The sequence below is a fragment of the Mastigoproctus giganteus genome, chromosome 14, assembly GCF_048544385.1.
Source record: "Mastigoproctus giganteus isolate SK-2022 chromosome 14, ASM4854438v1, whole genome shotgun sequence".
Lineage (NCBI taxonomy): Eukaryota > Metazoa > Arthropoda > Arachnida > Uropygi > Thelyphonidae > Mastigoproctus > Mastigoproctus giganteus.
The window spans coordinates 98,546,186-98,571,484 of NC_143588.1; the positions used below are offsets into that span (position 1 = coordinate 98,546,186).

A 25,299-nucleotide genomic window follows, 5' to 3' on the forward strand; every position below is an offset into this window, starting at 1 on the left:
TTTTTCAAACGTTCTTCGTATCTTTTATGACAAGTTCCTTGTATGACTTCTTTTACCAATTCTGATTTAGCTTTCCATGTATAGCAATTTTGATTAGATCTATTTATCGCCTATTTTGGCATTAGTCGATTTTTCACAGTTTCTAGTTTAAGGGAGTTTGTGGCTTTTGTTTTTACATGGTTTACTTGGGAGAAGATTCTTTCTACGCTTGCTGAAGAGTGAGGTAAAATAGTTAAACTGGTCATAAAGTTAGATGAAATCTCATATTTAGAATTATTAAAGCCATCTTTTACATTACGTAAGAGATACCAAAACTCAGGAATGGTTTTGTAAGAGAAATCTAAATCTTGATTTAAACGAAATGATCTCCATTCATCATCTAGAAGATCTAGTTTGTCTTCAGAAACAAGGTGAGGGAACTGCATTGCTAAATGGAAAATTATGGATGGCGAATTGGCACGATCATGTATCACTGCTGGGTCAAGAACATTGAGACTGGCGATAATTCCATCATCATTTAGAGGAAATCTTTTTCTGATTTCCATACAAAATTCAACAAGAAATTTTAAACAATCATTTTTAAACCTGCTTTCACGGTCACCAAGCGGTGTTGAATTTAATAAGGCCATACAAAGGCCTCCCAAATATATTTTATTCAGAGGCTTATGATTTATTGCATTGCTTGGATCAATTTCAACCAGCTTGCACGAAGTAATGACTTCTTTTATGAAAAAACTAAGAATATTTTTATACTCAATTGAAACCATTGAATGAAGTAAGTGCAATCTGAAATGCTCAGATTGAAATTCAATATTCAGGCAGTTTATTTTCTCCAGTACATATCCTAAAAACAACAACATATGCTTAGTTCCTTTGGTAATCATAGTATTGTAAATATTCCCTGCACCATCGATTTTGTCAATTTTTGATTGAGACTGAAAATAAAGAACTAACGCATCCCACTGCTCAGTAATAATTTTTATTACATTGCCACAGGATAACCAACGTGTTTGTGCTAATTTGGGGATTCTATGCTTAGCAGTATCTACAACATCTTGAATCATTTTGAACTCGTTTAATATTTTACTACTACGGGAAAAATAAGAACTCTTTATAACAAGAGATATCTTTTATAAATATTTCTAGATATGATGGTAGTACCGTGACTGAATGACTAGCACATAATGCAAAAGAATGGCAAACACATCCCATTATAAATACTGATGGTACATCCTTTTTTAGCAATGACTGGAACCCACTCTTAGTGGCACAATTATCACTATCGAAGCCAACGAGATTACTTATTTGAATGTTTTTTTTCTATGAAAAGATCTTTTACAGATTGATAAAGCCCTTCTGAAGTACCATTTTCGACACAAACAGTGTCAAGTAACACATCTACAACATCAAGTTTTTGAATATCAAAATATCTAACAACAACAGCTAGAACTTGCGATAAAGATAAATCTGTACTTTCAGCTATTATCATTGAAAACTTGTTTCTGCATATGTTAGAAATGTATATTTTTTCATGATAGGCTATGCCATCTTGTATAAGATAAGAGACTTTAGTCGCCTTCATCTGAACTTGTTTTGCAATATTGTTATCATGAAATTCTTTCTTACATGCTTCTATAAGGTAATCACATTGCGCAAATGGAATATTATGCTCAGAAATGAGTGCAGCAATTGTTAACTCTGCCTTTGCTACTTCTTCATTCTCCATAGGTTTACGTTTTGTCAAGAACGTGTCTAACGTTGAACTTGTCTTAGCAACATTTGCACTTTTTTTTATGTTTAACTGTATTTTTATGCGCTAGTAACATCGATTTATTGGCATTCTTTAATTTCATTTCACAACAAATACAGTAAGACGCACCTTTTTCATTACTGTCTTCTTTCAACCAATCCTTTAATTCCGGATCTTCTAACCATTCATTTCTAAAATTTTGAGTATACCACCGTTTACTCATCTTTCTCTGTGGGGAACAAGTTTCAGACATTGTGGGCAATTTGTGGGTATGACTAATTAGCAGTTATCTTATTTAAAATGTTCTATAAAATAAAAAATAAATCACTAACCATTAACATAAAATAGAAATAGTCACTACAATTTAAATTTATTATATCACTGTATGTAGTACACGCATAAATGTAAAAATCACACCAAATAATGCAATAATACCACGAACGATCACGAAAGACTGTGCAGTAAAGACCGCCTTCCGCCTGCTCAATAGGCTGCGCATACATGTTAGTAACACGATCATGTATGCTTACATGTATGAACATGTAAGCGTAATTTCATAGTGTAGAACCCTGCAAAAACTTTGAAATTTGTAGTATTTTGTACAAGCACTTGAGATATTACAAATTATGATCAGTATTGTTAGAATATAAAATTAAGAAAATTGTAAACTGTTATTAAATGTATTAAATTTTATTGTATTTACAAGAAATAAAAATAAATTTTGACTTAAAATTAAAAATCACCGAAAAAACCCAGATAATGAGATATTTTTGTGAAAAAAACCTATCAACCCAGATGACAATCAAAAAACCCAGATCTGGGTGGAAAAACCCAGGAGGGGGAGCCCTGGGGGTAAAGGTTATTGCTTTCGTCAAGGCGACTACGATGGACTGAGACAGTATTTAAATTCTATACAGTGGGACCAACTGATGATGTTACCAACAGCAAATTCAAAATGGGAAGCATTCAGAGAACTTATCTTGGAAGCTACTAGGCTTTACATACCAACTAAGAAATATTGTTCAAGGTTTAGGCCTAAATGGATGTCAGATGAACTAATGAGACATATGGCAGAGAAGAAAAATGTATGGGATACATATAAATTAACATGTGACACAGAAGCCAATGATAGATACAAGTTGATCTGTAACCAAGTTACAAAGGAGGTTAGGCAGGCGAAGGCAGATTACGAGAAATCTTTGGCAAGGGATGCAAAGAAAAACAGCAAAGAGTTCTTTACTTATGTAAACTCTAGAAGGAAGGGCATGTATCAGATTGGTCCACTTGATATCGATGGGTCAACTGTTGATGATCCTGCTCAAGTGGCTAACAAACTAAATGAATATTTTGCATCGACATTCACACATGAGTTATTCAGCGAGGGGAATGCCAGAGGTGTATTCAACTCTGGCAGTAAGCTAGAGAATCTTGTAATAACTGAGAGTAAAGTGGAGGAGAAATTGTTGAAGATAAATACAAGAAAGGCACCTGGGTGGATAGGATCTATCCAGTTATATTAAAGGAGGCAGCAAAGGAAGTAAGCAAACCCTTAGCCATAATTATGAGCGCTTCCTTGGACTCAGGGGAAGTACCCATGGACTGGAGATGTGCAGATGTGACCCCAATTCACAAAGGAGAAACAAAGGGCGACACAAGTAATTATAGACCTGTGAGTTTAACTTCTGTTCCCGGAAAATTAATGGAGGCACTGGTTAAAGAAACACTGCAGGATCATCTAGACAAGACTTCAGTTATAGCTCAGACACAGCATGGTTTTGTTAATGGGAAGTCTTGCCTGACCAACTTGATTGGATACTATGATGCAGTCACAAAAGAACTGGATGCAGGGTATAACTTTGACATTATATACTTGGATCTTAGAAAGGCTTTTGATACTGTTGCACATGGAAGACTGCTGTACAAATTGGAGCAGTGTGGCATTGGAGGCAAATTGCTGCTATGGATAAAGGGATGGTTGAGGGGGAGAAGACAAAGAGTGGTAATCAATGGACGCTGCTCATCGTGGACTAATGTTATTAGTGGAGTCCCTCAGGGTTCAGTATTGGGTCCATTATTGTTTTCTGTATTTATAAATGATATTGATGATGGTATATCAAGCTTAATGTCTGTCCAAGTTTGCAGACGATACGAAGGTTGGCAGGGTTTTCAAGGACACTACTGACACTATGCTACTGCAACAGGATCTAGAAAGGTTGAGCAGATGGGCGGAGAGGTGGCAAATGAAGTTTAACATTGACAAATGTAAAGTACTACATATAGGAAACAACAACCCCAGAGCAACGTATCAACTCTGTGGTACTATACTGACAGTGGTAAAGAATGAAAGGGACCTGGGGGTGGTTGTGCAGGCAGATATGAAGTTTTTTGAGCAGTGCAGACGGGCTGCAAGAGTAGCTCATGGTGTATTGTCGACGATATGTAGGAATTTTTCTAGCAGGAAAAGAAGTTGATTATTCCCTTGTATAAGGGAATGGTCAGGCCACACCTAGAGTACTGTATACAGGTCTGGAGGCCTCATTTCAAGAAGGATGGAGAGATGCTGGAACGAGTGCAGAGAAGGGCAACAAGATTAGTGAATGGAACAAAGGGGTGCTCTTACGAAGAAAGTCTTAAGTTTTGCGAATTACAGTGTCTGGAGACTAGGCACCAGCGAGGTGATCTGATAGAGGTGTACAAAGCCTTGAATGGTTTGAGCATGCTCAATGCTGATGGGATTCTTCCTCTTGCTCAGAATAATCACCTGAGAAGGCATAAATTCAAATTGAGGAAAGACAGATGTAGGATAGATGTGAGGAAATTTGCCTTTAGCCAGCGGGTGGTTGGTTGGTGGAACAGACTTCCATCCCTTGTCATGGAAGTTGATCGCCTGAATAAGTGTAAGGTTCAGGTGGACAGGTATTTCGAACGAACAGAGGGGTGAAGTGGAAGTGGGTATTTTTATTTATTTTTTATTATTTTTTTTTTTTTTTTTGGCTGATGCTGCATAAGCTTGCTTTTCTTGCATCAAATGCCTCTACTAATGCTAAAGAGTATAACCTTCTGTATGTCTGACTTTCTCTAGCCACATCTGAGTTAGTCAATCTCCTGGGAGGACAATAAAAATTGTTTCCCAGAAAATCGGGTATTTTCATCCTGCAAAACAGTCAAAACGACTAGAGAACGCACGAATTTTACGGACATAATAAACATGGTTCGATGAGTTTGTTTTCTGTGATAACCCTAATCTGAAATAATGCCCTTTCTGTACATATTCTACTGACCATATTTAAGTTCTTCATCTCTTATGTCTGAGTGTTACCATGTCCACAAAGTCTACTATAATTACATATCTTGGACCTGTTCAGCTCCTGTGTGTGTGTGTGTGTGTGTGTGTGTGTGTGTGTGTGTGTGTGTGTGTGTGTGTGTGTGTGTGTGTGTGTGTGTGTGTGTGTGTGTGTGTGTGTGTGTGTGTGTGTGCACACCTGAAAAATGTACAGACAAAACATACTTTTAGATGTCGCTCGATGGTCAGCTTGTTTATTTTGAGGGATTAAACACTAGAGTTTCCAGGAAAAAAAAAGACGTGCCATCATCATCTAATGTTGCTTTCACTCGGAGACCGAATAACTTGGCAACGGTCTGTAAAAACCCAGAACAGTTGCTCTCAACTCTAAGACATGGAAAGACGGTGATTATTAATATTAGCCATATGGTGCAAGGAAGCCTGAGGCTTATGCTGCACCAGCCAAAAAAAATTCCCGAGCTACCCGAGAGAGAGAGAGAAGCAGAAAGGAATCACCAAGAAAGAGAAGCAGAAAGGAATCACCAAGAAAGAAAAGAATGATGATATATACAGCTCAGAACCCTGGGTGTGCCAAGCCCACACCCATCAGATGTGAGCCCCTGGGGTTATTATAACACATGACCTTTTATTGGGAGCTTCTACAATATGTGAACCTGATTAACTATATGCTGGACGCCACTAAACCAAAAGGCAACTTTTGTATACTGTTAACTTCAAATTAGTAAGCCTTTAATTTTTTCGTGCCCCTTTGGCTGTGCAATGTAGTTGTTGCCATTACTCTCAATCGGTTCGTGCGTGAAATTATTTGACAATGTATCATAATTAGCGTGAAGAGTGATATTACTGTCGCTAGAGGGATAATAGGTCCTACTTAAATGAATGCAATGGATGGGATATTTATGAAGTTGGTTGATTATATCTGATTCTAGGTGATATTGTTTCCTTGTTTTAGAAAAATACCAAAACTGCCTTTAAAAAAAAAGGAAAGGAGTTTAATGGTGACTTCTGAAATATGGCAGGAAATGAAAAAGCTGCGGTACTTCCTCAAAAATATGGGTCTGGGCCTCGTGGCTTAGGTACGATATTTTCAAACTGATTTGGCTAGAGCTGGAAGAGTAAATACTATAAAAATAAAATCGGATTTGCTTCATGGTAGTGTACGTATTAATTCTAAAGCCTCCCCATTTTACGTTGCTGCGATGTAGTTTGTAAATGGAGCCACAGCTTGTACAATAAATTTATTTATTATTTTTTTACATTTTCGTTAGAGTATTATGTGATACATTTTGCTGTTCTCTGTTTAGGGATAGCGTTATGCAGGGTGGTCCATAATTCTGGAAACTTTTGAATAACTGTTGATGTAAGTATGAATGAATTATTTGAAAATAGTTTATAACCTTTTTTTTAAAAGCTTTTTGAAATGTAATGCAACTTCTATAGCATTTTCTTATTTCGCATGCCACTTTATAGTGAAGGAGAGGATAGAAATTTGAAAGTAGCATGCAAAAGCGAGGGTTTCGTGTCAAACAGCGTTAACTACAAAATCATTTTGTAGTTTGTTTTTGCAATTAACCAAAAAGTCATTTGACATTTTCTTGGTTTACCGGAAATGTACTTACAGCCTAGACTAACTTTGTAAAGTACTAGAGAGATACAGTTTTATGACATGATATGCATTGTTATTTATATAAAGTAAAACTAAAGTTATTGCAAAAAACGAAATGCAGTTTTGTAGTTAACGTTGCTTGACACTAAACCCTTGAAATATGAAAATGCTCCATAAGCTGCACACTAGTTCAAGAAGTTTTTTGGACAAAAACCACCCACCGTAAAGACCATGGATATACTCCGGATTATGAATACACCTACGTACTTTGGCGAGAAAGAAAGGAAGAAGAAGGCAGTCCTGGCTGTGTGCAATGACCGGTGTTTTGCTTGAATCCCTCCCGAAGTCACTTAAAAGCCTAACCTTTTTTTACTAAACAAAAATGACTACTTGAATACAAAGAAAACTCACCTCAATCACAGAACTTGACTGGACAATCACTCCATTCTTCAGCCATGCTCGCGATGTGGTGAAAAGGTGTACCCATAAAATGGAGATGATAAAGCAAATTATGAAGTTTGATGATGTGGGAGCAGTACCATAATCTCAGCCCATAACCTTGCATCTCAAAGACCTGCCAATTTGGAACTTAAAAGGGAGAATATCAAAATAAGTAAAAAAAAAAAAAAAAATCAAAGAAAGCAAAATCTGTAAATTAAAATATTCAAATCTAGCTTAAATAGAATCGTAAAGGAACGATTCTATTTAAGTTAGTAGCTTTTTAGCATTCTTAAATAGAATGCTAAAAAGTTTGAATGAAGACTACTGAGATAAACGATTGGAATTTGCTGAATGGTCTTTGGCTATTAATGTTGCAAACCCAGATATTATCAACAGTGTTTCTTGAATTGAAGAAGCCACATTTAAACTAAATGGAACTGTTAATTGCCATAACTGTGTTTACTGCTCTCTTGATAATCCTGGGTTTTAACTGTTTAAATGTCCTTGGCTTGACATTGTGGCCTGGAACATGATTCCTTCATAGAAAAAAGTTCCATTCTTGGAGCTTTTTTTCTTTGAGGGAACCATAACAGGAAAAAGTTACCTGAGACTGCTAAAAGACAAAATCCTTCTGTCAGCACAGTCCAAATTAAATTTTCTGCATCACTTTTTCTATGCAGGATAGAGCATCAACTCACTGTGCAAAAATTGTCAGAAAATTCTTAGATGAAAAGCTCCCAGGTAGATAGGCACCTCCGTAGCCAGGTGGGAAGGAGCAGCAATGCGTAGCACATGCTTCTTGATTAGACCGGGGTTCGAGCCCGTCACCACCAAATACAGAGGATGCGGAAATGTCAGGGAATGACTACCACGTATTCCCTGAGCAATATGGCCTTAGTTGCTAATGCTCCTAAAAACCAAATCATAACATAACATCCCAGGTAGATGAGATGGATTGAATGGCAGGGTTCTATTACATGGCTACTCTGCTCCCTAGATCTTACATCCTGTGATTACTCTTTGCCGTGATTCTTAAAGGATAAAGTATTTAGTAATAAACACAGGTCTCTAACTTTTGACTGACAGTCAATAGTTAGAGAAGTTGAAAATATTTTGGAGGAATTTGCTTTGCTGGTGTCACTGTGCCAAAAAGACTAGTTTTATAAAGACCAAAATGGCAGCCATATTGAACAGATGTAAAAATATTTTGTTTGTAAAAAATCTTTTTTTATGTAAGCTCTTTGTATCATGTTAGCATTAATTAAAATATGTTTAAAATATTGTTATTTACAGTCAAATAGATTCCCTTACTTATGGACCACTCTGTATTACAGTAAGAACACGGTAGACTTATGTCGTACAATGGCGAAGCTATACATGTATCAATAAGGCCTCATACAACACAACAACATCCTCCATAGCAGAGAATCCTTGGTCCACAGGAAGTAGCTATATTTGGTGATTCAGTTATCAGAGAAATGGCAAATACAGTGTGCAAAAAGAACAACCAGTTTGTCTTTTAAGGGCAAAAAAGGTGATGTTGTACACATTGGTACTAATGATATTAAGAGTAGATCTTAATTAACAAGTGCAGAGCAATGTTGAGAAAAAGATTAAGACATTTAAGATGGAATAGGAGGGAGTACATGATGAGAAGCTCTGAAGAGATTATGAAAGGCTCATGTAGAATTTTTCCCGGCATGGCCTGTGCTTGTTAACAGGAGAGGCTGTTTTTACAGGGATGTGATACACTTAAATAGAAGGGATGCAATGATATTTGCAGATGTTATGGAGGCAGTGTTATGTGGGTCAGAAAACTGCTAGCTTGGTGGAGGGAACACAGACTGATAGTAGCTGCAGGCAGAGGTATAAGTGATCCTTGCACTGCTTCAATTGGAACATGCAGCACCCTGGAAAGCAAGGTGTTGAGGATTTCAAAGCTTGCTGGGGTCCTCATGGAAAAGCAAATACATGGGCTGCTATGGTTACTAAGAATAAAAACAAATGCATGTATATTTGCATGTGCAGTAATGCTAGGAGCATTGTAAATAAATTTGAAATACTGGTCAGGTCATCAAATGCAGGCATTCTGAGGATATAGAAAGCATGTCCGTTGACATAAAGGATATAGAATTTGAATAGGAGAGTACAATGCATACAGAAAGGACACAGGGGAGGAGGAGTTATGATCTTAGTTCAGAAGCACATAAAACCTAATGCTGTGAGTTGATGTGGGTGGCAGTGCAATGTTAATTAGTGTGGGGTGAATTAGGGAAAAAATAAGATTAGGAGTGTCTTACAGGCCTAATGATTGTGATGAGTATAATGAACAACTATGCAGAGAAATAGAGTAAGCCACTAAATCAGAATGTCTTATAATGAACGATTTTAACTACCCAGATATTTGTGGGTTGGTGAGTCAGGCACTAGCAACAATTTTGTTGATTTATTTGATGACTGTTTTCTACAGTAGCATGTTAGAGAGTCAGCAAGAGAGAGCAGTGCTCTTTATCTGATTATATCAGCAGTAATTTTTCATGCAATAAGAATCTGCACATAAAAGAACCACTTAATGGCAGTGATCACAGTGTATTGATGATGGGATTTACTTACTGTTATGGGCAAAGGGAAGGAAGGGCTTTTGTAATGGTAACTGCAGTGGCCTCAGACAGTTCTTAAATCCTATGCATCGAGACCAACTGATAATAATAATAATAAAAAAAAAAGTGGTCATGCTTGTAGAATTAAAATTTAGTATTAAAAGCTATAAGGCTTTTAATACTGAATAAGAGAGACAATTCAAGGCTTAGACCTAAATGGATCTCAGATGAACTGATGAGACTTGTGGCAGAGAAGAAAAATTCATGGGGGATGCATATAAATTAATCTGCAGTCAAGTCACAATGGAGGTCAGGCAAGCTAAGGCAGATTTCGAGAATTTTTTGGCAAAGAAAAGCAGCAAAGACTACTTATGTAAGCATTAATAGGAAGGGGGATGAATCACATCAGTCCACTAGATATAAATGGTTTAACTGTTGATCCTCTCAGCTATTTTTCATCTACATCCACACTGGAGAAAGTTTTTTTTTTTTTTTTTGTAGAGGGGTGTCAGAAGTATATCAAACTCTGAGAGCTAAATTATTTTGTGATAAATGAGAGGAAAGTGAAAGGGAAATTGTCAAAGCTAAACATAAATAAGTTAGTTAATATACACAGTGCATTACATTTTGGGCACGTTAGTAATAGCAATAATGTTTTATAACAAAATAAGTCAACCCATCTGTGAAAATTTGTTAAAAAGATCCCTAAAATATTCTAAGTAAGCATTGAAATTTTAAAATGGTCTGAGCTCCAGTTAGAAATATATAGTAATATTTCTGTAGGGAAACTGAGGAGGGAATGCTATGAAATTGGAATTCAACTTAGAACCATTCAAGGGGCCAACAGAATACTGTATATGTTGAAAATTTGCTGGTAGTCGGTTTTTTTTTTTTTTTTTTGTCATTCAGTGTGAAAATATACTTTTATTTATGCCAATTTTTGTAGGGGGGGGGAAAAACAAGGGCTGTGAAATAGTAACTAGACCTGAAATTTTGTGAAGTACCAACAGAACATAGGTTGAAAATTTGGCCTCTATCAGACTTTTCATTCTAGAGTGATATACATACCCAAAATATACTTTCATTTATATGAATAGATTTCTGAGGTTGGAGGCTATGATTGATCTTAAAAAAATTTCCAGGGAGCAACAAAACATACACTGCAAATTAAATATCAATTGCGTAATATATAAACACCCAATAATTCCATTACAAGTTAATGTATGCAGTGTGTTACATTTCAGAATGTTCTATTTTTTTCTTAAAATTAATTTTTTTTCTGTGATGAACTGAAGTGAAAATTAACTATAGTTATTTTCTTATCAATTAAGTATTAAAATTATAACTTTATAGAATGCATAATAAAACTGTAGTTTTATGTTCAGGAAACTTGGCTGTTCAGTTTAATAACAACTGAATAATATTTATTTCTCCTCTCCCTTTTAAGTCCCTTTTCTCTCTATATATGTGTCTCCGTGTTCATGAGTCTCACTTGAAAATACATGTGAAGCATGCATGGACTGTCTAAAGCTAACACTACCACATTAAAACTATATTTAATGTGACTTTCTTTTTTTCCATGCACTTCGTATGGAAAAAAGAAATAAATTGCCAGGTTTCTCTTTGTGTGATTTTAATGAAATGTGAGATAGCTCCACAAATCTTTCTATATGAACCAAGTGTGAAATTTCATGAAAATCCATCCACTGGAATCAAGTTGTTACATGGGAACAGAGGCCAGAAATTTAAAGTGTGTGGGGAGTGGTTTGTTGTGTAGTGTTATGTTCTGCTGTTTCTCTGACCATTTAGCCATTGGGACCCACCGTTGCCCACACTTTGCCATGAGGCAGGTTAGGCACCAAGTAGATTATTTTTAAGTACTCTGGCAGGCTCCACCACCTAATTTCCAAGGATTTCAGTGGCAAGACCTATATTAAAAAAAAAAAGGGGGGGGGGGTAAACACTAGAATTTGGACAAAAGAGATTTACAGGAAAGCAGTAGAATTTAGATGTTCATTAGAATTTGGCGGCATTGTTAGGGGGTACTTGGTCGTTTTAGTGACAGATGGGGAGACTGAAGACTGGGGGATGGGGACGATAGGGTAGGCATTCCCAAAGAAGTCAGTGGAGACGAGCCCCACCAGACGAAGTATGGGGGAAGCAGAGAGGGGAGGAAACAGAGACCCATCTCCTCCCTCCCCTGCCTGGGGATGGGGTTTTAGAGGGAACTGGGTTAGAGTTCAGATTGCCAAATGGTGTGTTGGCAGCAAAGCCACAGTATGTCTTAATCAGTGATGGTTGTCAGGTCCGTGTAGTGTCGAATCTTGTAGGAAGGTCAAACTGCCCGTCCCGCTCTGTGGGAGGGATATGTTAGCTGGCAGTGGGTAACCCATCAGGCAAAGGGGTGGGAGTGAGACATTTATTTCATTCATAATCTGCATTCTCACTACTTGCATTTTTTTTATATTTTATAATCTTCCCCCCCATTATTTATTTATTTATATATATATATATATATATATATAGTTATATATATTATCTCTTTATCATAATTATTTCTTAATACCATTAGTATATATATAATTTTAACTTCATTTATTATTACCATTACAATTACAGGCCCCCCGGCTAAAGTTAGTCCACATATGCTAACTTGTTATCCTGTTCCATATACACTTAAATACCTATAAATAAATAAATAAATAAATAACATTAATAAATAAATACCAGAAAATAGATTAAATCAACCAATAATTAAGCATTAAATCAATTAACCAGTGTGTGTGTATATATATATATATATATATATATATATATATATATAATAAAAGAATAATATTAAGAAGCTAAGTAATCGTAGTTTGGAGAGTGCAAAAATGAAGATAGTGTTGATTATGGATCAGGGACACTGCATTAGCAAAACGTACCCTACAGCCATAATATGTATACATATATATATATTATTAAGAAAGTGTAAAGGTTTTGTTTAATCATATTGAATCTACGGTATACACCAGAAGTGAATTCTACGAAATGGATAAGGCATGTAGTGATATATGGAAGCAGATTAGGTGAAAATATCAGTAAGCTAGTAGCAAAAGGACTCAATGTAGAATGAATGAGAATGAATAGGCTGGGCACTGAGTGAATTAGGAATTATGGTAAAAGGAAATAAATGGCAGTTTTGGTGAAAGAAAGAGTGACCTAGCATGAGGGAAAGAGAGAATGAAAGCCAAAAGAATACAAAGTTAATAATAACTTATATTACTTTATATATACTAACTAACATTTACTAACAACACAAACACTATCACTGCATTCTCCCCTGGCCTGCAAAAAAAAAAAAAAAAAACTTGCAGCTAGGCCTGCACCACAACTGAAGAATAAGAGTAAGTTGAGGTGCCCAGAGAGTGCAATGCAGAAAGCAAGAGTTGAATAAATGAACTGAAAGCCAGAAGAGTGCAAGTGTGTGAGAAAACGAACACAAACCATAAATGCTGCAGTTAAGTATGCACTAACCCTAGTTTAAATTAATATTTAAATTTACACTATACATCATTGCATCCCCCCCCCCCCCCGTATATGAGAAAAAGATGAATGAGTGAGTGGAAAAAAATAATAATAAATATATATATATTATGAAGAAAGTGTAAAGAAGATTTTGTTTAATCATATTGAATCTATGGTATACACCAGAAGTGAATTCTACAATTCTGCCCCGCAACATAACTATCAATCTAGACATATGCAATTTGCACACACAGGACAGAGCACAACAGCATCTAATAAACATGGGATCTATTGCCTTAAATACAGTACCTGTAAAAATAAACTACGTTTAACATGCCCTTGCATGGACCCGCAACATATAATAAATAACGCTACAGATCCTACCTTTTGTAAATCCAGTAACGTTATATATCTAATAACATGCAAAACGTGTAATCTATAATATGTTGGACAAACGAGTAATAAACTACTTCTCAGATTAAATCTGCACAGATCAGTCATCAGCAACTACAAATATAGACAGTAATAATGTGAAACAAGAAATAGAATATATGCACTTTCAAACACACAGCTTTACCAATATATACATATTCATACTAGCACACATTAATAACACCGACATTAGAACTAAGCAAGAAGGATTATTTGTGTTGAAATTAAAAACCTTATACCCATATGGCCTGAATAATCAAGTCAACCATAAAATTATTCTAACAGTAAAAATAAGCCAAATTTGGGCAATTTTGATGCAACTATTAAAGACTGGGACAAAAATAACATAATGTACAATATATACATAACTTACTTTTCAGCACCAAACACAGTGTACTGAGAGCACTACATAGGTTTATACACACATTCAACTTCGAGTCCAAACAACTCTTTTACATATTAGATGATATCTGTAAATTTAACCTTAAAAACCCACATAATAAAATTGGTACAGAAGAATCTATCATAATCTTAAATTTCCAAAGAAAAATAATGGATAACATCAACATTAATAAATATATCAATATCATAATGATTTGCTTCCTAACAATAGCCATAACATCAACATAAAAGTTAGATATAAATATAAGAAACCATTTGGGATACTAGCCTGCAACTACAAATCCATGGCAACCAATTTAATATCCCATAACCCAGACATTAATGACTGCATCTGCAAACAAAGCAATATGCAACAATATATTGATCCTTACCATGGACACATCATCACAGGAAATTTAAGTATAATTGCAGACCCAATACTCAGATATATATACTAGCACAAGGATTTAAATTTTGGCCATGTAACAAAATAAATCCAACTATGTTCAAGAAACAGCTATATCAAGACCTATGAAACTACTGCTTTTGCCTGGCACATAAGCATAACACACCAATAGAGGCATACCATATGTGGATCAGCAATACATTACATCGATTAAAACTTAAACTAAATCCCCCAAGTTCAAATGGATATAGCCAGTACAAATTCTGTTACTATAACCTATCTAAGCTAAAACAAAAACTGCTAGAGACACATAAAGACTTCATCATTACACCGGTAGACAAAGCATCAAATAACTATGCTTTTATTTGCAAAGCATTTTATGCACACACTTTGAGAATGGAACTTAACTCTAGCAACACATACAGACCTATATCCAGTACATGTAATATCATTACAAAGAAGCTTATAGCCTTTAACAAAAAATTAAAACTAAATATCAGCAATTACAGTCTGCCCTATATATACTTCATTCCTAAATTCCATAAGAAACCCATAGGATTCAGATTTATAACATCATGTAAGAATAGTAATGTACACAAACCGGGAAAAATCCTTGAACGTCTACTACAACCCTTGTTGAACATTATACCAAATAGCAGAATATAGGCAACAACCTACCAGTATTAAAATCCTTACAGAATAACAATATTTCCAGTATACAAACTTTTGACTTCCACAGTTTATTTACAAGTATTAACCAAACCAAGCTAAAAACAGTACTCAAAGATATATACACAAAATATAGAGAAAATATAACCTGCAATACCAACTACTGGAACAACCTAGTGAACCGATGTATCTCCAATAACTTTGTATGTGATGATGGCAAGACACTATACCTACAAACTAATGGAACACCGATGGGAAGTCCGGCTTCATGCATAATAGCAAACCTATATCTATATTGGTCCAAAAACTCATTTCCACAGGAGCTTAACTTCTACAGATATATAGATGATCTCATAGTTATTAACTGCCCAAACTTTATCAAGGAATATGGACACTTATACCCCAATAAACTGGAAAAAACAAACAACATGGATGGTACAGCCCCATTTCCTGGATCTTGATATTACAGTAATAAACAACAAAGCTACCATAAACCTGTACAATAAATGGGATGCATTTAATTTTAATATAGTCAACCTCACATAATGGCATTCCAATATATGCCAATGTTATACTAGCACAAAGCATCAGGATAGCAACCATCTGCAGCAATAAGGAAATAACCATCAATAACATCAAGATGCTATACAATAAACTGGCAAACAACCTTTTTCCTGCAGCATATCTTTGCTACCACTTTCATAAAGCCCTCAACATAATCAAACATAGAAAACTATGTGACATCAATATAGATAACATAATCAATAATAATTGATGACAAAAAACCCATATATACCAAGTTTGTAAATAGTATATATACAATACACTAGACCTCTGGTGTCTTACAGCTTAGAAAACTTGTACCCATCAATTGGCCTAACACAGTGTATTAACTATGTATATAATTTAATTTAAATTTTCATTTTCATTTCATTATCCATCTATCACATAACTGACCTTAAATACATGATGTACTCACTCCCAGACCTTCGTTCCGGGTCCTATCTATAGGAACAGGTTTGCAACCCCGAACTACCCGAGCCCAACTACTTACCTTTACTTCATTCATCTTTCTGCTTTACTTATCCACATTAGTTTATCAAACCCAATATGCAGGATACTACCTTCTAACTTTACCCGCTCTATTTTTCAACTTAAAGTTTAGCTGCTTTTCACTACTACTTTTCAAGCTATTATATATATATCTATTATCCTGGGCAGTTTGGGCACCATGTATTTAATAGTGTTCATTTCAATTTATACATCCAACAAGCTTACAGATGCCATAACATGAATTTTTTTTTTCTCTCTCACAATTTTGTAACACTAGGTACTGCTAGTTTACCCATACATAAATATACAGGCACGCCGCCACTTCATTCTTTTGTTCAGTTGCAACCTTACATAGTAATGGTAAGTTCCTTTCTTTGTACCTATTCAGACTTAATTTCTTAATTTTTACAATTCTTTTTACTTGCTTCTGTAAGGCCATCCATGATCTGTATGTATTACATTTATTAGACTTTATTTGGCCTTATTCTTACCGCAAAATTTCAAATTTTTCTTAACAAGTGCATACTGCACACAGCTCCGTAGCATACAGAACATTTCAGAAACAGAAGCAAGAGCATTTCCCATCTTTCTCGTAATTTCGGTGGATGGCCTGTGACGAAGACACTGAAATTGTGAAAAACACTGCAATGTAACTTTTCTGGTCGCCTTTTCATTTCTTATTTTAATTTCTTACCAACTATCTGCTCCTTTTTCATCTCTGGGTGGGGGAGTACCCAAGTCAATCCAGTTTTGTCTTGTCAAGTTTCTGTCGCAGCGCAGAATACTGCTATCCTAACAGTTTTTAGGTCATTGTCTGAGTGTGGTGGGCAATTTTAACTATTCATTATTTTTTAATTGATGGTGGGCTGAATTGCCATTCTTTGGATAGTTCTGTGCATTTTCGAATATTTTCCTCTTCTATGATGAACCTCTTCTAGGATAAACAGATGTTGAACATAGCTAATAGCTATGTTCATCATCAGAACATAGCTATTAGCTATGTTCTGATGATGTCATAAATTATATAGAACGTGTGCCCAGTCTTTGCTCTCACCACAGGTGCAGTTTGGGTCATCTGTCAGCCTTAACGAGGTTAATTTTGCCTTTAGGGAGCCGTGACTTGTCAATATAAATGTAAAAAGTCCAGGGACATACCATTTAGGCGGCATTGGGCTAACCATTGCCACCTGTGGCAGAAACCTTTTGATAACCAGACCTCTGGTTTCCTGCTCCCACTTTGTTGGTCTTATAGCTCATGGAGCTTTGTGGCTATTCTTTTTCTTTCAGCATTGAAGGGGTTGTTGGCTGTATCAAGGGCTATCCCCAGAAATTCAGTGGGTATGCCCTTTTTAAATCTATAATATAAGCCTCTTTTGGCTACTTCCATGTAAAGTGATAGTTCCAGCCAGCAACTGTAGTGCAGGTGTGCTTACTCTGCGACATGCTCTGGTAATAGTGAGTGATATTGTCCTTTGTATCCGAATTCTAACATTCGCACAGAGAACGAACACAATTGAACTGTGGTATGCTTTTAAAACATTAATCACAGACACCTTGAATGCTTATTTATCATTAAAAAAATACTCTGAGGAGGGTTCCAAGTTGGATGAATAGTGACACATTACTTGAGCAGAAAAAGATGGCATGGAAAAGTTACAGAGCAATAAAAAGTACTAAAACCTATAACAGCTACAAGATGATCTGTAATAGAGCCACAGAAAAGGTTCGAAAGGCAAAGGCAGTTTATGAGAAATCGCTAGCAAAGAGGGGGGGGGGATAAGGAATTCTTCAAATATATAAATGCCAATGCCAAGAAGAGCAGGACAAACAAGATCAGACCTTTACGTAAGGGAAAGGGGATAGTATTAAATACACCAGCTGCCGTTGCAGATGAACTCAACAGTTATTTTGCATCGATATTTACAGAAGAAAAACCTTTTGTGGCAATGGGAAATTGTGGGAGCGAAGTTGAAAAATATGTAATTAATGATATTGTAATTGCACAAGGTTATTTAATGAAAAAACTTTCGAGCCTACAGGCCAGTAAGGCTCCTGGAGTTGATGGAATATACCCTATAATCTTAAGGGAGGTGGCAAGTGAGTGCATTGAACCATTGAGGCTAATTATGGGAGCATCACTAGACTCTGGGGAGATTCCGTTGGATTAGAAAAGTGCCAATGTATCTCCCATACATAAGGGTGGTTCTAAGAGTGAAGTGGGAAATTATCGACCTGCCAGTCTGACTTCAGTGGTAGGGAAAATCATGGAGGCAATGATCAAGGGTGGAATTCAGGATTATTTGAATAGAATTGAAATTCTCAAGGATACTCAGCATGGTTTTGTAAAGAGAAAATCATATTTAACAAATCTGGTTTGCTATTTTGAAAGGGTCACTCATGAGCTGGATTTAGGGAATAATTTCGACATTGTTTATTTAGATTTCAACAAAGCTTTTGACTCAGTCCCACAAGAGCGGTTGCTTTATAAGCTGGAACAGGTTGGAATCACTGGGAAAATCCTTAGATGGATATCAGGATGGTTTCAGGGCAGGAGGCAGAGGGTTGTGATAAATGGCTATTCCTCAGATTGGGTTGTTGTAAGAAGTGGGGTTCCCCAAGGATCAGTATTAGGACCACTGTTGTTTTTAATTTTTGTAAATGGAATTGATGAAGGGATAGAGGGCGTGATGTCTAAATTTGCAGATGATGTTAAAATTGGTAGAGTAGTTAATGATCACTGTCAAGCTGAGCTTCTTCAGAAAGACCTAGATGGACTTCAGGCATGGTCAGAAAAAGGGCAACTATGCTTTAATCCAACAAAGTAAGGTATTACCTGGGAAACAGTAATCCCAAAATAACTTATTCACTTGGTGGAGTTCAACTAAACCCAGTACTGGGGGAAAGGGACTTAGGTGTTATGATACGGTCAGACATGAAATTCTCTGAACATTGTAAACAGGTTGCAAGGAAGGCCCATGGTGTCCTATCAATGATCTATCGAACTTTTGCAAGTAAAGATAGGGACGTGATAATCCCATTATATAAGGCTTTTCTTAGACCACACTTGGAATACTGTGTTCATATATGGAGACAGCACCTAAAGAAAGACATCAAGCTTCTTGAAAGGGTGCAAAGACGGGTAACTCGTCTGGTGAGATCAGCAAAAGGGTATCCTTATGAAGAAAGACTTTGAATACGTGGGTTGCAGAGTTTGGAAACTAGACACGTTAGAGGAGATTTGATTGAGGTGTTTAAGGCTCTGAGAGGCATCAGTAAAATGAATGAGGATGAAATTTTCAAGATTATAAATGATGCTAGAACTAGGGGACATAAATTCAAGTTACGGGGGGGGAGATGTTTAGATTGGACTGCAGGAAGTTTTATTTTATCCAGCGAGTTATAAATTACTGGAATAAGTTGCCTACATGGGTGGTAGAGGCTGACAGTTTGGGGAAATTCAAAGGTCATCTGGATAGTGCCTTCGGGTGGGGGAAATGCAGAGGACAATAGGTTTAATTTCCTTTTCTTTTATTAATTATTAGTTTGTTTTTTTTTGTTTTTTTTATCATTGTTTTATTCTGGGTTTTTTTTTTTTTTTTTTTTTTTGCTGGTGCAGCATAAGCCATAGGCTTTCTTGCACCATGCAGCCATTACTAATACTGTCACAGACAAAGCAAAGTGCTGTAGGACCAGACCAAATTCACTATACGATGCTAAAGCAATTTGATGACCAATACCACCAATCTCAAATGGCAATTACTAGAATTGTATAACAAAATCTTCCTAGAAAACCAATTTCCAGATAGTTGGCATCATGCAATAATTCTAACCTTTCCCAAAACTGGGGAAGGATCTCTCTCTCTTACCCATGCAACTACAGTCCAATAGCTCCAACAGATTGCCTAGGAAAAGTTATGGAAAAAATTATCAATTGCTTGTTTAATATAGTTTTTGAATAGTAATAAAATTTCTCAACACTAGACTTACTTAAAATTGGAAAACAGTGTATGGAATATTTTCATCTGAAAAGCACGTCACGTCATGACCTGTTTTGATATAGCAAAAGCTTACAACATGGCGTTATGGAATTCATCAAAACCTATATCTCTTTGCATGGACACCTTCCTAAATATATCCAAAATTTCTTACAACACAGGACATTTCAAGTTAGGCTGCAAACTACCCTTTCAAAAAATTTTACTCAAGAAGGTATGCCTCAGGGGATCTGTGCTTAGCATTACCTTTTTGCTATTAAAATAAATACCATAACTGAACGTATAACAAGAACTGTTGAGTTAAATAGCACTTGGTTTATTTTTGTTATTTTTTTTTAGGAGCATTGGCAACTAAGGCCATATTGCTCGGGGATATCATTGGTTATTAGGAGCAGCAGTGCGTAGCACACACTTCTTGATTAGACCGGATACTCCGGTCTAATCAAGAAGTGTGTGCTACGCACTGCTGCTCCTTCCCACCTGGCTACGGAGGCGCATAGCACTTGGAGCTTTCCAAACTTCATCTATACAAAACCTTTATGCAGAGGCCCATGAACCCTCATTACAGCTTAGATGACAGAGCTTATTACACTATGCCGTCAAGATAAAATCTATCATCCAATTAAAGACTGTTTTCATCTAACTGGGAAAACATAATACCAAGCCCAATCACAAATGAATTGACCTGCCAATATCTGTCTGAAAGATTTACTATTAAACTGAGAGCTTAATTATGACCACATAGCTACTACAATGGCACATGATTCCACCGTGGAGTATAATTCAACCCATATGTGACATGTATTTTCAAACCTGAGGGAAACAACTCTCAAGTACAAACTACCAGCAGATATATGCTGCATACAAAGTCCAATATGTACATCACCCTTTCATATATACTGATGGGTCAGAAACAGACTTATGTAGGAGCTGCAGTTCACTTTGAAGATCACACTTAGTTCTCTTATTAACCCCCCCCCCCCCGACTTGTAGCTGTGAAGGGTATTGTGTATGGCGTGTGTCTTTTGTATGCAATAAAGAGTTCTTCAATAACTTCCAAAGAATGCAGTATTTTTACTGCCGAATTGCAAGCCATTTTGATGGTTGTAAACCAAATTGAATGTAAACAGATAACAAACAGCATAATTTTCACTGACTCACTTAGTCCTCTTATTGCCTTGCAGAATGCTAATACCACAGCATACCCAGTTCTATAAAAGTTCCAAAATTTGGTATCAAAGAAATCACAATATCAGGTTTTGATGGATCCCAGGCTACACATCTGTGTGATATCTGTGCAGCAGGAATAACTGGAAACAAAAGAGCAAAGCAGCAAGAGAAGCTGCCACTTCTGACTATACCTTTCACTCAATACCATATACGGATTAAAAGTCCTTAATTTGCTAAAGCAGTACAAAACAATGGCAATCAGACAAGCAACAAACTTTGTCTAATTAAACAAACCCTTCAACCATGTCATACCAGTTTACGATCCAGCAGACACAAAGAAGTAACTCTTGCTTGATTGCAAATCGGGCATATACATGTAACTCACTCCTATCTATTCAGAGGTGAAGATCCTTCTCAATGCCAAAACTGTCAGGTTCTGCTAACTGCGCATCACTTCACTGTGAACTGTCCAAAATTTAATAGGGAACGTCAAAGAGCTTTTCAAGCTATAACAAATCCACAAAACAACCTAATGCTTAAAACAATTTTAGATGCTCGCCAAATATTACTAATGTTTTCATATTTCTTCAGTTAATGGGATATGTCCAACCCATATAAAAGTTAATACTATACCATTTGTTTAAAGGCTACTTATGATGTAGAATCTTGGCAAATTACAACACAGAATCTGGTACTCTATTAAAATAAACCAAAAGAAAAATGTTGAAATAAGAAATTCTCCTAACCTAAGCTAGGTGCATTATAGCCTCAGCTACTCTTGCACCAACAGCTATCAAACAATGATAATCTTTTTGAAAGATGAATGCCATTAAAATAAATGTCACAGTATGGGGAGAGGTCATAATGACTATACAATTAAAAATACTGGGTTAATTTCTGATGAATCCTTCATGTTAGACAAGTAAAGAATATTGACCGTCTTGTGCCAATTTGTTGATCCTCAATTTCTAATGTTGCTCTTGTGATATCTGTGCAGCATAATTCCTGTTTGCTAAGATTTCCTTTTGAAGATTCTTGACACATTGGCATTCATGAAAATTCCCATAGGTGCACAATGTCATTTATAGTATGCTGATACTATAATATGTTGACTCTAATAGTATGTCAGTACAACAAGCAATAAGTCCAAAAATATACTACTACTGGGAAAGTAATCAATGTGTAAGTACCAGTTTATCTTTGGAAAATTGAAATTTCTCAGTAAACATATCGGAATATCTTATTATTCCAATATGTTTACTGAGTAAACATATCCGAATAATAAGATATTCCGATATGTTTACTCAGTCTGTTTTTCTCTGTAGGTTGTCATTATTCATCATTATTTTGGTCTGTAATAGGTGTATTCAGCCTTTTAAGGATGAGAGATTTTGTAAGCTTTAACTTTACTGTTATTTTGTGTACAGAGAATAGATGACCAACCTGAATATCACAAGGAAATTGAAAGAAAATTAAGCGTGAAAACTTAAACCACTGAGGTGTATAGTTTTAAAATTAAAATCTAAATTTTACTTTATATATATATCTTATACACATAATAGATTATCAAAAGAATCAATTTCCACAAATGTGTAATTTTGCATATGTAGTTAGGCAAAAAAGGTGAGGATGTGAAACTTAATTTTATTAATGTAAAATTGGTCACTGTTTCTGTATTGCATAATAAAACTTGATTTTGGTCTAAATATAGTTCACACAACTCTAAGAATACTCCTAAGATGTTCATCAGTGAGATGTCACATACTTTGTTCTGTGGAACTAAGTACATATTTGATACAAAGTATCTCTCAGCTTTATCATTATGATGAATCATGAGATGAGCAGAATGCACAAGATTGTCAGATACCAAATACTCTGTACACATAATTCTTGCTTAACATAACTAAGCAAGCACTGTGTGTACACACACACACACAGAAATGTAAACCTGAAACACAAGCAGGACCTGTGTTCCTCTGTTTTCAGCTAATCGCTCCTTAGAGGCTCTGAAATGTTCTTTCCCTATTTACATATTAAAAAACAATTCCCTATTTACAAAGTTAGTGAGTGTAACTGGTTAGTAACCTTGAACTGCATGCCTTCTAAGTACAAAGTTACAAAAATGGACGTGTGTTGCCTGTTGGTTTTTTTCATGTTATTACTCTGCATAAACATAAAAATATTACTTCAAAACAGCTCGAGTAAAACTAGATCTGTATTTAAGAAGGTAGAGAAAGTTTCAGTCATTAATCTTGAACCAACAATTAACATATAAAACTTTCTTATGAAGCACCTGACTGGTTGTATACCCCCTAGATGGGGTTAATCCCATTTGCCATTTATGGCAAAGACTATTTGCCATACCCTAGGTATGGCAAATAATCCCTAATAAAGTTAAGTTAATAAAGTTACCCTAATATTCACAATATAACAGAATCTTGAGTGTAGAATAATATGTTTACATTAAGAAATTTACCTGGTTTTTAAGTTAAGTTACTTTGACTATATTTTACTATTTTTTTATTACTTTTACTATATTTTTTATTTTTTTTTGTTCAGTTTAATCATTGATAAAATTTTTGTGGTTTTTTTCTTTTTATATTTGTATTATTTGTATCAGTTGGTTGTAATAATTCTGTATAATATATATTTAATTAAGCAATGTACTGCAGGTGATCCTGATGATCATAGCCTTCGAAAGGTAGAAACGGAAGTTTTAATACCTAAAAAAATGAGAGAAATAGCAAGAGCTGTAAAATGTCACAAAGAAGTAGAAGGTAATTATTTAAAAATAATGCAGTCTTTTCACTTTTAGACTTGTTTTAATATTGATAACACATATTATGAAATATTTTTATACCCCTGCAGCTTCCAGAGTGGTACAACCAGTGAGGGATTAATACTGCATAATTCTAGGAGAATATGCAGTAGACTCTCAAATAACTGAATAGTTAACTTGAATTCCTCATCTTAACATTTCCTTGAATTCTAACAATCTCAGGTGTAAATCTCCATAGGAATACTACTTTAATATTCTTGTTACCTTGAACTGCATTTAATGCTGTTCTTGGTAACTCAATACTTTTGCAATTTGGTTCTGTCAAACTAGATCAACACAGTCATGGGCACGTGTAGGATATTTTGTAAGGTGGTGCATGTGGGAATAAATTTTTTGTTTACCAAATTTTTGAATACGTGCAGTATCTTATGTTTCAATAAATTAATGAAAATATTAAAAATTGTGATTACTTCAAAATCCAAAGGAAGGTGGTGCACTTGCACCACCTTGTACCATGCTGCTGGTGCCCCTGAACAGTGTTTCTGTGCAGGCTAAATCCAAGCAGAAGTAGATAGGAAGCACATCAGTACATGTTTCTTACATCAGTTCATGAGACATTCGTGTACTTGCACACATTCACTCACTGAATCACTTTGGCAAAATCACATGATCTTCTGTTGGTAAGCCTAATATGAAATATACTGTCTTATGTTAATATTGATAAAGCTTATGGAATATTCTTATACCCCTGCAGCCCCAGAGTGTTACAACCAGTAATGGGTTAATACTGCATAATTCAAGGAGAATATGCAGTATACTCTCAAATAACTGAAATATTGTTAATTTGAATTCATCATTATCTTAAATGCTAACAACATCTGGACACTCACATCAACAAGTATCTTTTGTCTTCTCAACTTTCAACCCCACACACTGTACTAAGTGCTATAGGTTCTAATACCTTCTTGTGTTTGGGGTTTTCATTAAAAAAAAAAAAAAAAAAAAAACATCTTCAGTAATTCTGATGGTTTATAATGAATTGGTTTGGCAGTTTCTGAGTACTACATAAAGATCAGTCACAGTAATATACATATACCAGGGAATCTCATATGATTTTTCATGAGAATTGGTGAGCACTTTCAGTGCATTATTCTGGGTTACAAGAATACTTTCAGCTTACCTAAAGTAAATAAAGATGTAATT

The 25,299-nt window shown here is 35.5% G+C and overlaps 1 protein-coding gene across 1 annotated transcript in view; it reads left to right on the forward strand.

Moving 5' to 3' along the window:
• Positions 1–6,018: 6,018 nt before the first annotated feature.
• The window catches only part of LOC150075425 (COX assembly mitochondrial protein homolog), a 33,947-nt gene continuing 14,666 nt past the window's right edge, over positions 6,019–25,299 (forward strand). The window contains exons 1-2 of the mRNA XM_090388276.1: positions 6,019–6,130; positions 23,990–24,094. Coding sequence (XP_090244402.1) covers positions 6,067–6,130; positions 23,990–24,094 — 169 coding nt within the window. The 5' untranslated portion in view covers positions 6,019–6,066. The remainder of the gene's footprint in view (positions 6,131–23,989; positions 24,095–25,299) is intronic.